The following is an 11996-nucleotide window of genomic DNA, read 5'->3' on the forward strand; positions in this document are numbered from 1 at the left end:
CCTTCTGTGATGGAATAATGGAGCGTGCCTGGGGTATAGGCGGGTGTAGAAATACGGCAGAAATGTGGCTGATTAAGTTTTTGGTTTTTTGTTTTGATGATATGCTCTTCTTGAAGAGACATCCTTTCGAAGGAGCCTCCTCTTCATAACCTCTTGCGCTGTTCTTGGAGGAAAAGAGGGTGTGTCTGTGGCAATGGACGAAATTCTGACAGTTCTTCATTTGCACGCTTCCGTATTTTGTGTTTGTGTTTCTGTCATGACGTATATATCATGATAGCATCATATATAACATGTACATACAATCTATGATATGTGGCATAGAATGTATTTTATCATATGATAAAATACATAAGTGAAGTAGTACTCTTGTTTGTTTGTTTGTTTGTTTGTTTTAGGGTGTGTGTTATTGTGGTTTTCTCATTTCCTCTTTGGTAAATTGACCCCAATGCCTGGCTCCGGGCACTGATGTACATGAGCGGTGTGTGTTTGCTGCCTGGACTTCCCTGCGATTTACTGGGCCATGCAGGATTTGATTGCCATGTTCCATCATCCAGGATCTGCATGTTTATGACAAGGCAGGTGTCAGAACCAGTTTAACATCAGAGAAAATGTTTGACTCCCTTCCCAGCCTGTGTGAAGCTCTTTTTGTGAACTTCTGAAAGTAAAACCACCTGTGATTGCTAAAACCAGCGTGAATCCTCAGAGGAGGCAGTGGGATGAATGCTGGCACAGGGCAGCTCTGGGCATTTTGGCCACAGTACTGGTTTTGTTCCTTCCTTAGGTGACATGTTATAAATGCTGTTGTTTTCACCAGTGTTTTCTCACAGACCTGAGAGCAGGAAGGAGAAATGCTAATGTGAATGCACTTTGTTTCATTAATTTGAATGTGACTCTCGAATGTCATCTGTTCTTAAGTTACCCTTTTTTTTTTCTGAAATGTTAGAAGTGAGGTTAATGAGAATCAAAGCCCTTGCTTTCCTTCTCAAATCTCTTTTAGTGAAAATAATGTTAGAGCTGAACCAGCTTTTTCTTGTTGGGTTTCTAGAATGCAGAGGGAAGACCAGGAGACTCTGAAGTATCCTCTTTAACTTTGACATCAGTATGATGTTGTATAGAGTTCTTAGCTTAGATGAAGGTTTTCTGAAATTAAGAGAAATCTGGTGACATATAAGTCCATCAAGTAGGACAGATCATTAAAGTTGTGGTAAGTGCATACTGTAATTATTTCTCATTTTAAATTCTGCTTCTAGATTCTCACTTATTTGACCTAAATTAAGTGATGGAATCATACACTAAAGAAAAAAAATCATCCTTGGGTCTTTGGTGTTCATGTTTGTGTGAAAGAATCTAGGATGTTTCAAGAAAAGGTGTCAGCAAATTGCTTAAATATAGTACCAACATCTACTGAAGATGGTGCTTTCCAAAAGAAAGGCCACAGTGCTCGAGTCCTTAGCCCAGAAGAAGCAGAAAAACTGGCAAAAGATCAGGTTTTGGTGTCTGAGTTCAAACAGCTAAAACTGGAGAAAGAGGCACAGAAGAACTGGGATCTGTTTTACAAAAGAAATAGCACCAACTTCTTCAAGGACAGACATTGGACAACCAGAGAGTTTCAAGAATTAAAGGCATGTCGTGAGGTGAGATCTGTACAATTCTGCTGTGAAAGATGGGATTGATTGTTTCCAGGGGAGTTAATAATATTTAGAAGAAAGCCATTGGGTAAGAGCTGACACCTGTAAAGTTTGCAGTGCCCTGTGTGTTTTCTCTTAATATCAAAGACAACTTCTCAGAATCATATGCATCAGTTTAGTTCCAGTTTATATTTGGCCCTTACTGGATGGGGGTGCTGTTCATAGCATCCTGGATGCTGAGAGTGCAGTCTGGAATATTTGGTTTTTGAGTCCTAAAGTAGACAGCTTGTCTCTCTGTGTGCAGGCTGGTGCACTTCAGTACACTGCTTTAGAGAAAAGCATCCAGGGCTGAACACAGTTAAGGGGAATAGCCAGATGCATCTGTTGTTCCTTACAGCTGTGTGAAAAACAAGACAGAAATAGCACAAGTCTGTTGATTACTTAAGAGATAGATGACTGAAGAAATATTAATATGTTCTAAAATGATTTCTAATTTTGTGGAAATTCAGGATGTCTGGGTTTTAATGTCAGATTATGCAGTGGCTGTCCACTTTAGTTTTTTTGAAGAATCATAATTAAAATTGATTATAGCTTTTAAAATACTGGTTGAACAGTGCCTCTGCTCATGTGATGAGAAAACAAAAATTATGTTTTGTCTTGTATTGCTTCCTCCCCAGTTTGCAGATCAAAAGCTGACCATTCTGGAAGCAGGCTGCGGGGTTGGGAACTGCTTGTTTCCACTCTTAGAAGAAGATAAGAATATTTTTGCATATGCGTGTGATTTCTCTCCTAGAGCTGTTGAGTATGTGAAGGTTGGTGTGATATTTGGAACTTCTTTTAGTGTTTTTTAGAAGCTTCTAATATTACAAATGACTGTAACAACAGACTTCTCTTGGCTTCCTTTTTGTAGGAAGGGTGGGATATGCTTTGCCAAAAAAATTGAGATTGATGCATTTCAGTGGAGATCCTATGTAAGAAGCCAAATCATTGCTCCAGACTTGGCTTTTCAGTGTCAAATTAGAGCATTATGGTATATTATTTGAATGATTTATGAAGATAGTTTTTTTTTTTGGGTGCACTACTATGTCTCTGCTGACTGTGCAGTAAAAGCAAAATTTTGTTTGTCATGGAAGCTTGCCCTTAATAGAGGGAGTCCCAAGGAGAACCTTAAAAACAAGGCTGGGAATTATTGTTAAAGGGATTTGTAACCTGATTAGGAGTAGGTATGTTTACACTTAGTTATGGGTACTGCAGTCCAAAGTGGAGCCCTGCAGCAGAGTTGGTGGGGGCTTTGGGCATTAAAAGCCATTATTAAGTTTGTAATCACAGGTAAATTTCTATATATCTGTTAACTGAAAGCATTGTGACCAAGAACCACAAGGCACAGACAGCATTTATCATGCAAAAGATGGGAAGAAAAATGCCTGTGGCAAACAGAAGAGGACAGCAGCTCCCTGGGATGCTGTGGCTGCACACCAAGATGAGGTTGGGCTGAGCCTGTGCCCTGGGTTTTGGATGATTTAAGGGCATCTGCCTCCACAGCTCTTGCTGAATTTATTTTTTTTGCCAAGACTGGGGTTTTTATTTTCCACAGCAAACCTGTGGGCTAGGGCAGCCCAGCTGCAGATTATGTGACAGGAACCCCAACTGTTTGCACTCTACCTGTAGCTCAAGAGCTTTACTTTCATCACCCTGTAATATATAATTTCTTTCAATAGAGTTTATGTATTCTTTAAAGAGTAGAAGCAGGGGTAGAACAGAAATAGTATGTTTTCTGAATTGTCTTAATGCACATTCCTTTTCAAATTTGTGGGAACAGGCTATTCTTCTAATTGTAGTTTCACTACTGTAGTTAGCAGCAAAGCATTTCTGATAGCAGTAGCCACCGGTTGGAGGTTAATATTATCTTGCCACTCTGTTTTGTGTCTCTCTACTGATTAATTTCACAAGATTTTTACTTTATTGTAGCAACAAATGCTGCTAATTTTCAGTGAAAGCTTGCTCTTTTAATTTCCCTAGAAAAATGCCTTATATAGTACTGAAAGATGTAAAGTGTTCCAGTGTGATCTTACCAAAGATGATCTTCTAGACAATATACCAGCAGATTCTGTGGATGTTGTCACACTTATATTTGTGCTTTCTGCCATTCATCCTGACAAAATGCATCTTGTCCTGAGGAACATTTACAAGGTAAAACCAGCTGATTTTACAGCCCTTAAAGCCCTTTCCTTCTTTTTAGCTCAAAAGTATATTTTTTTATCTGAGAAAATTACTCTCTTGCAATGGTGAGTTTTCATATTATATTCCATGGATGTATTTCATTAGTTCACTGAGTATGCAGGACTAAAATATGTTTTACAATGTCCTTTTTTTTTTCTTCTGGTATTGTGAGATTGTTTGGATTAAGGCCTAATTCATGTCATCAGCGTAACAAAAATATACATAATATATGGCCTTAATGTACTTGAAAGGGGCCTACAGGAGAGATGGAGAGAGATTTCTACAAGAAAGAGCATGTAGTTACAAGGAAGGGGGAGTGAATTCAAAGTAAAGATTAGATTTAGATTAGGTGGTAGGAAGAAATTCTTTAGGGAGGTGCTGGAACTGGTTGCCCAGAGAGGCTGTGGATGCCCTCCTTCTGGAAGGGTTCAAGGCTAGGAGAGATGGGGCTCTGAGCAACCTGATCTGGTGGAAGTTGTCCCTGCCCATGGCAGGGGGGTTGGAACCAGGTGATCTTTCAGGCCCCTTCCGTCCCAGGCCACTCTGACTCTGTGATTTTAAAGCTGTGACTTGGGCTGTATGCTGTGAATAATGTTTATATATTGCAGAGCTGTCTGTGTTCATAAGGTGTGAGTGATAGTGAGCCAGAATTAACTTCCAGAGATCCAGTGACCTGCAGTTAGGATGTTGCTGTTATTATGAAACATATTTGACCTGTGGTGATTTAACAGTGGAGTGTTCAGAAGTCAGCATTAATCTAGAGAGACTCACGCCTCTAAGCTGTCTTTGTTAGTTGGCAGACTAGGACAGGCCCACCCAAAGGGTGATTTAAACAACCTGAACTGTGACTGTTCTGAATTTTCCTGAGATATCGACATTTTTTTTCCTATTGCATATGTGTGTGTAATAAGTCTTGTATTTCCTGATAATTATTTGGTTTATTATCAGCAGTTTGAAAAAGGAATATTAGGAGTTTTTTTTTGTATAGCTCCAGCTGTTTTCCAAAATCAGGATTGGTTCTTAGCTCTTATAAATATTTAGATATCTAAAATCAGTGTGGGCAATGACCATGTATTTATAATTTCTAAACTCCTTATGGCTTCCTTTCTTTACCAAAAAGCAATGTTAAAAATTCATTTTGCACTTTGCTAAAGTGGTTTCTTATTTATTTCGCAACATATTGCAACATGTTTCTTTCACCCACGAGAAAAGAAATGTCACAATATTCCAAATTTTATTGTTAACCATTAAACAAAATCAGGTGCTAGCAAACAGGATACTAGCTAACAGAAAAAATGCCCTGATGGGAATTTTTGTTAAACTGTGTATTTTCTTCTTTTCTCTCTGTTTGAAGAGTGTTGCTAACTGCTAAGTTGCTAATTTAGCTGATCAGCACCCAAATAGGTATTCTAAAACTAGTTATAGTCTTTTATTCATAGGAAAATATTTTTAAGAGTCAATCCAGTTTTTGCACCACCTTTTTGTGGCACAGGGAATAAATTGTGTATCTGTCTATAGATATAGATATCTATCTCACTGTTGTATTGACCATGCTAGTCTACCTTGTCTTAGTTACCTGTGTCTGCATGTGTACAAAAATAAATATACCTATATATGACTAAATCTGTTTAGCTTATTAAAGCCTGTGTGTATTATGTGACAGGTATTAAAACCAGGCAAGTGTGTCCTGTTCCGAGACTACGGCCTGTATGATCATGCAATGCTCAGGTTTAAATCAGGCAGCAAACTTGGGGAAAACTTTTATGTCAGACAAGATGGGACAAGGTCATATTTTTTTACTGAAGGTAAGACATGTTGTAGAGTGCTTTCTTTTCTGTGCATCTTCTGTTCAGACTTTCTCCAGCAAACTGCCAACATGCCCATGGAAGTTTTATTTTATGTGGATGAACTATTAAATTGTGGTTTATTTCATTTACCATTCTTTTTGGGAAGAAGCAGTTATTTAGACTGGCAGAACTTCGTGGAGCGCCTTCTTGTTTATAAGCTTGTTGTATGTGCTATAATTCTCCAAGAGCAGGAGTTTCTGAATTAGCTGAATTTCATTCGGATTTGTTACCTAAGGGGAAAAGAGCAGTGTACAGTAGGAGAATTAATCACCTTCATGAAGCAAGTAAGCAGTTCTTTTGGCATCATTCTTTGTGCAGGTGAGCAGGATGAGATCTATTGACTTCTAAAAGCAGAACCATGACTGCGGCACTCAGAAGCTCGTGCACAAATCCTGCTGGGATAGCACTGACTACCTGTGGTCACTCTGTCTTCTAGGGTTTGTTTTTTAGTGAAGACAATGCAAAAAACCATTTCCATGTGATACACTATTCAGTTTTTGTTCAGTGCTCATAATGGTTTAGGAGGAAGGGTAGTTACTGCAGTTTACTGGTGGAGAATTTGAAGCACAGAGACATGAAGGAATTTGCTTAGAATCTCACAATAAATTGGGTTTACAGCTTGGCTATAGCTTCTAACTCCCAATTCCTCATGCTAAACTCACTACTCTCCCCATCACTTGTAAGCATTGTGTAACAAGAGCTGTGAATTTATTTATGTGGGGTACTTTGTTCTTAAGCCTAAAGCAAGATACAGCTGCTGAAGAGACCGATTTGGAGCCAAGTGAATGTTATTCATATTTTATGCCATAACATATTGACCAATTGCTTCTGATACATAAAAACCATTAATCTTGTCTGAGCTCCCCCTATTCTTCATAGGACAGTGATGAAATCTAAGATAATGAAGTGCTACAAGTTCATTGAAGCATTTCTAGAACTGTTATTTATTGAGTGATTTTTAGTTCTGTTTAAACAATTAGCTCTTACAAAGAGAATAGATGCTAAAGGGAACAAACAAGAGACTGACCTATCTGTGGAATTTTAAATCTCATTTTTATTGTGTTTCAGAATACTTTCTAAATGAGAAGTTCCTTGTTAGTATGTATGTTTCCCTTGCAAGAAGAATTGAGGTAGGGATGAGGAAGAGGAAGGAAGGAGAAAAGAGAGAATTTATTTTATATGGCTTGTGTCAGCAATTGTTTTTCCTTGGGCTGGTCTGTGACTGTCTCACACATCACCTCTGTTCCCATTTTTAATCATTATGATCTCATTAATTTCACAGATTTTCATATAAACATTGCTTAATACTTGAGAATTCTTTTGTTACTGGAAACATGACTCCCATCATTTCCACAGAGGTTGCAACTCTTGCTATTTTTAATTTCTTTAGCACTACTTTGGTACACCAAGTTATTGCTGCATGGGGTGATTTGAATGATACTTGTTTATAATATGGCAGATGGCAACACCAAACTTCTTCCATGGGGAAAAAAAAAATCCATTCTTCTACTGTTTGAAATAATATTAAATTTGTGGAGAAATGCATGCTTGTAGTTTTGTATTATGAAATATATGCAACTTCCTTACAATAAGATTTCAATGGGTTCACAATGGAGTGCTGTTTATTTATATTTCATTGGTGTGGGTGCCTATTTTACAAGAACACAGCATGTTTACAGCCATGGTGGGCCTGGGTTGATATAATCCTGCAGTGCCACCACAGTGGGTGGTCTCATCTTCCTCAACACACCATCTCTGGTGGTGCTTCCTGCACCCACATGATCACTGTTTCATCAAGCTAATCCCCCTGAGCAGTGAAAAATTGAATGTCTTTGTTTTCTATCAAGTAACACAAGTTTAGAACAACTTAAATTTACTGTGGAATTCCTGCCTGAGTAAGTGAACTGAGGTGCACGAAAGGAAAGATTATGATTTTTAATTAACACGACAAGTGAATAGCATGAGCAGACCTTCCTGCTGCACAGGTCACTCTGTTTGTGAGGTGCTTCTGCCTTCCTTAAGGGAAATAGGCTCTGAGTGAAATTTTTTTGTTTATGGAAAATACTTTCAGTTCAACTTAGTGGAATCTTGGTACCACCATATCCTCTTGGCCCTTTTGTCAGCTTTTCTGTTGAGCAATTGAATGTAATATAGGATGTTCTTCTTCCCTGAGCAGAGGTGCATCTGCACAGCTGGAATACCTTTGAAATATTTGTGGTAAGTGATGTATTCAGCTAGTGAAGGTCAGCTGCACAGAGGGAAAATGCACTGGTGTCAGCCACAATGAGAATGACAAGGCTTAATAAAAATAAGAGATGTGGCAATTTTTGGAAATTCAACTGAGTAGCTAGCTTAAGCCCTAGTTTTACAAGCTGTTTTGCTTAGGTTGATGTTTCCAAAGGAGATCTTTATTGATTTTTATTCAGCAGTCTGCCCACATAGAACAGCTTGAAATCTGAAGGCCTGTGTGATTTTCATGCAGTAACACACAAGAACATATGCTTATATAAATGCTGTCTGGTGTTTTAAAAATAGCTTAAACATAATATTTCATCTTCTTTTTTTTTTTTTTTTTTTTAATTCTCTTTCAGAGTTCTTATCTCAGCTTTTCAAGGCAGAGGGATATGAGCAAGTGGTCAATGAATATGTGCAGCGAGAAACTGTGAATAGGAAAGAGGACTTGCGTGTTCCAAGAGTTTTTCTTCAAAGCAAGTTTCAAAAGCCTTTCAGGGAGACATAAGTTCTTGCTGATCAGCAGCAGCATTGCTTGTTTGAAATGGAAATTAGCACATAAGCTGTGTGCTCATCTTTCTGGTGAACCAAAAATGTTGGCATCCAGTACCTCTTGTTGGTTTCCATCCTAGGATACAAAACATGAATTCTATTTCTAATTCAATTTTAAGACTGTTAAGTGATGCAGGCAACCTGTTGAGCATCTGTATTCCTGCTTCTAAAATAAAACCTGTGCCACATTCTTGGAGGATCATGTAAAGCATATAAATAAACTTCCATTTTTATTAAAAATTATTTTTAAATAAGTAACCTGTGTTTCCTGTCACTTGTGATTTTTGAGGCTTGTTATAGTATTTCATTTACTTTCAGTACTTGTAGGACTTCTGAGTATACTTTCTCAGATACAGGAGTAAAACAGTCTCAGTGTAAGCTGCCTCAATGTTTTAATAATGGTATCTTTTTAATATGCTCAGCATTTAGATGTGTAAACAAATGTTTATATTTTAAGGCAGATCCTAATTGATCTGATTAGGTCCTAATTTTTCTAATTTCGTGCTCAAAGAAGCATGTTAGTGGATAAGGTTGTATTTATCCCTAATTAATTTAAGATGTTCTTCATTTAATGTGCAGAAATATTTGAAGTTTTGCAAGTCAGTTTCTTGTTTGAAACTGAAATCAGCAAGTCAGGAGTATTTCTTTGATATGCAGTGTAGTCAGCTGCTTCTTTCCTGGGCAGAGGTCCTAATTCTTTTCCATCACTCCCAGGAAAGTTGTGTTGGTCTTTGCTCTTCCTGCCACGAAAAGCCACTGTACTGTTGCTGCTGCAGATGTAACTGCTCGAAGGAACTTCATCCTTTCCTTACAGCTCTTTGCACTGTGGCACTTTGCACTGCAGGACCTTTTCTGTGCTCTTGAATGATGTAGTTTCAAAATCATGCCTGTGTCTTTAACCTGCATTTTGAGCAGCTGCTCTGCAGCAGAGGAAGGCCAGGGGCATCCGGTGCCTTGTGCCATGGCCTGTGCTGATCCTGTGTAATGTACTCAGGTTGCAACTGGGGAAATTCCAGTGAAATGCTCAGGGGAGATCAAATGCTGGGGCAGGGCCCAGTGAAGTTTTGGAGCCTTCGTTCTTGGGAATACTTGGAAAAAGACTGAAGAAAAAGACTTGGAAAGTCTTGGGAAAGACTTGGAAAAAGGCCCTGAGCATCCTGTGAGTGTGAGGGTGGCCCTGTTCTGAGTAGGGATTCAATCTCTGGCTGTATATATGAGTATGTGATTGCTTGACTCAAGCTGTCATTCCACTGGACTTGTGTGTTGTTAGATGTCCCAGTCATACACTGATGTGGATCACAGGTGACTTTTCCCCTCTGTTTATGACATAGGATATAATAATGATTTTTTTTTCCAGGCTCTTAGCACTGGGTGTATTGTGCATGAAATGAAAGAAATAATAATTTTCCAGCCTGAAGCTTAATGTTACAAAGTTAACCAGTCAAATTTTCTTTAACAAATTGGAGCTGCCAAAGGTCTTATTCAGTTGATATGGTTAGAAATAAATTTGCAACAGATCACAAATCTTTGGCCTCTGAGAAAAAAAAAAAGCTTAAATCATTCACAATTCTCCTAATGACCCTTTGAGGAGGGTTATTACATGTCATCTCCTTTCTTTTATGGAGAGTATTATCCCAGAGATTTATGCATTCCTGGCCCCTGCTGTGCAACCCATTAGCTCTTTCTGCCATGCTAGTAATAAATATCTAGTAACACTTGGAGTAAATGAAAAGCTATTGCTAAAAAGGGATATAATAATGACAGCACTATCCTAATCTGAGTTATCATTATTTGGTGGCTTTCATCAGCACATGTTCATCTTAGCATGGCAGTTTTGCAATGTCTATATGTAGCCTGAGCTCTGTTGATATTTAGTGGTGCTTGCAGCCTATAACTCCAAGTGCCTTTCAGGACTGCAGACTTGGTGCTTTTGGAGTATACAGCACATAAATGAGACTGGAGGAATGCCTTGCATGGTGCCTTATCATGGGGATGTGTGCTTGTCATCACATGGAAATCCAAGTGCAATGAACTGCTCATCCCCAAAAGGAAATGAGATGTAGGCAAGAAACAAAAATATTAATCAGAAGACCTGAGTCAGCCCAACAGACTTGGCTAATAGACAGCCAGTGGGTTCCTTTTTACACTGAACTATTGCCAGAACAATAATTCATGTTTTTGTGTGTGGCTATAGCTTCAGTATTTTTGTGTACACTTTTTTGTGTAGCAGCATGTTACATGGAGTGCAACTAACTTTCTAATATTTCTAACTTTCTTTATTATATCTCATTCAGTCTCATTTCCAGTCAGACCTGCAAAATGAAGTAGCATGCATTAATGCCCCTGCCAGAAAGATCATCTGCTGTAGTTCTCATAAAGCAGATGTTATTTTGAGATGAATGGTCAGAAAGGTTAATTTAGTTTCTATGACTCTGCTTCTGTGGACTTTAAATCATGGCAAATTTTTGTAACTGTGGTAAAGTTTGAGGAAGTTGAGTCAGCTTTAAGAAATCCTTGCCTCATCATGTGAGACATAGTAACATAGAGACGTAGCTGGGATGCATGTGGTTGCTGCAGTGCTGACTAAAGGGGATCTACTCCCCCAACTCTTCAGCTTTCCCCAGCTCAAGTAAGCTCACCAGCAGCACATGTCAACAATACCTGTACCTTGTATCCTTACTTGAACAAACTGCAGTGATAGGACAAGGAGTTGGTGGTTCAGACTGAAGGAGGGAAAATTAAGGTTAGATGTATGGAAAAAACTCTTTACTGTGAGGGTGGTGAAGCACCAGAAGAGGCTGCCCAGAGAAGTTGGGGGTGCTCCTTCTCTGACAGTGTTCAAGGCCAGGCTGGATGGGGCTTTGAACAACCATGGCAGGGGGGTTGGAATTAGATGCTCTTTAAGGTCCTTTCCAACCCAAGTCATTCTGTGTAGAGCTGTCCTTGGGGAGATGTAGTAATCAGGGATAATGTTGTTAAAATGACTTGAAAAAAGCATATATGCACTGAATCATGCTCACCTTGCACAAGCAAGCCATTGTGCTGTGATTGTAATAGATGTCCTGATTGTTCTTTGTTTTGTCTGCAGTCAGTGGAGGCTGCTGAGGTGACTCAATTGTCTGAAGAAGACTGGCTTTTTGTTCTCCTTAAGATGAACTACCTGCTACATTTGGCAGGCATAAGCAGTAAGTTCCTTTATGCCAACACCCTGCTCTGAGCAATACTTAGAATAGAAGGAAAAAATTATTGAAGTAGTGGGACTGAGAAAACCCTTTTTTTTTAATGATTTGGTGCCCTGGGCTTACATTCTCTGATGTTTAATAAAGTTTGAACTTGGATTAAGGTTTTTCCTGAAGTCAGGGAATCCTAAATGCCACTTTTCAGTGTGGGATTCTTTGATGTCTTCTCCTGGAACTGGACATCATGTATTAAGGAATGATGTTAATGAGGGCATGGGTAAGGTCTGACTGTCATCTGTTTTCATCAAATTTACAGAAGTATGAAGTCTTTGAGTTCT

At 38.7% G+C, this 11996-nt stretch overlaps 1 protein-coding gene across 1 annotated transcript; it reads left to right on the top strand.

Moving 5' to 3' along the window:
• Positions 1-19: 19 nt before the first annotated feature.
• Positions 20-8696, top strand: METTL6 (methyltransferase 6, tRNA N3-cytidine). The gene is made up of 7 exons (XM_058813808.1): positions 20-179; positions 396-575; positions 1251-1634; positions 2306-2440; positions 3648-3818; positions 5512-5653; positions 8287-8696. The coding sequence occupies exons 3-7, from the start codon at positions 1353-1355 to the stop codon at positions 8433-8435; spliced, it is 879 nt and encodes a 292-aa protein (XP_058669791.1). The 5' UTR covers positions 20-179; positions 396-575; positions 1251-1352; the 3' UTR covers positions 8436-8696.
• Positions 8697-11996: the final 3300 nt, after the last annotated feature.

This window comes from Ammospiza caudacuta, chromosome 1, assembly GCF_027887145.1.
Source record: "Ammospiza caudacuta isolate bAmmCau1 chromosome 1, bAmmCau1.pri, whole genome shotgun sequence".
NCBI lineage: Eukaryota > Metazoa > Chordata > Aves > Passeriformes > Passerellidae > Ammospiza > Ammospiza caudacuta.

What these genes read in the sequence shown, in the direction of transcription:
- METTL6 (XM_058813808.1), top strand. Translation starts at nt 1,353, where the DNA reads ATGTTTCAAGAAAAGGTGTCAGCAAATTGCTTAAATATAGTACCAACA. An exon ending in TCCTGAGGAACATTTACAAG is followed by an intron (nt 3,819 to 5,511) that starts GTAAAACCAGCT and finishes ATTATGTGACAG; the next exon opens with GTATTAAAACCAGGCAAGTG. An exon ending in GTCATATTTTTTTACTGAAG is followed by an intron (nt 5,654 to 8,286) that starts GTAAGACATGTT and finishes ATTCTCTTTCAG; the next exon opens with AGTTCTTATCTCAGCTTTTC.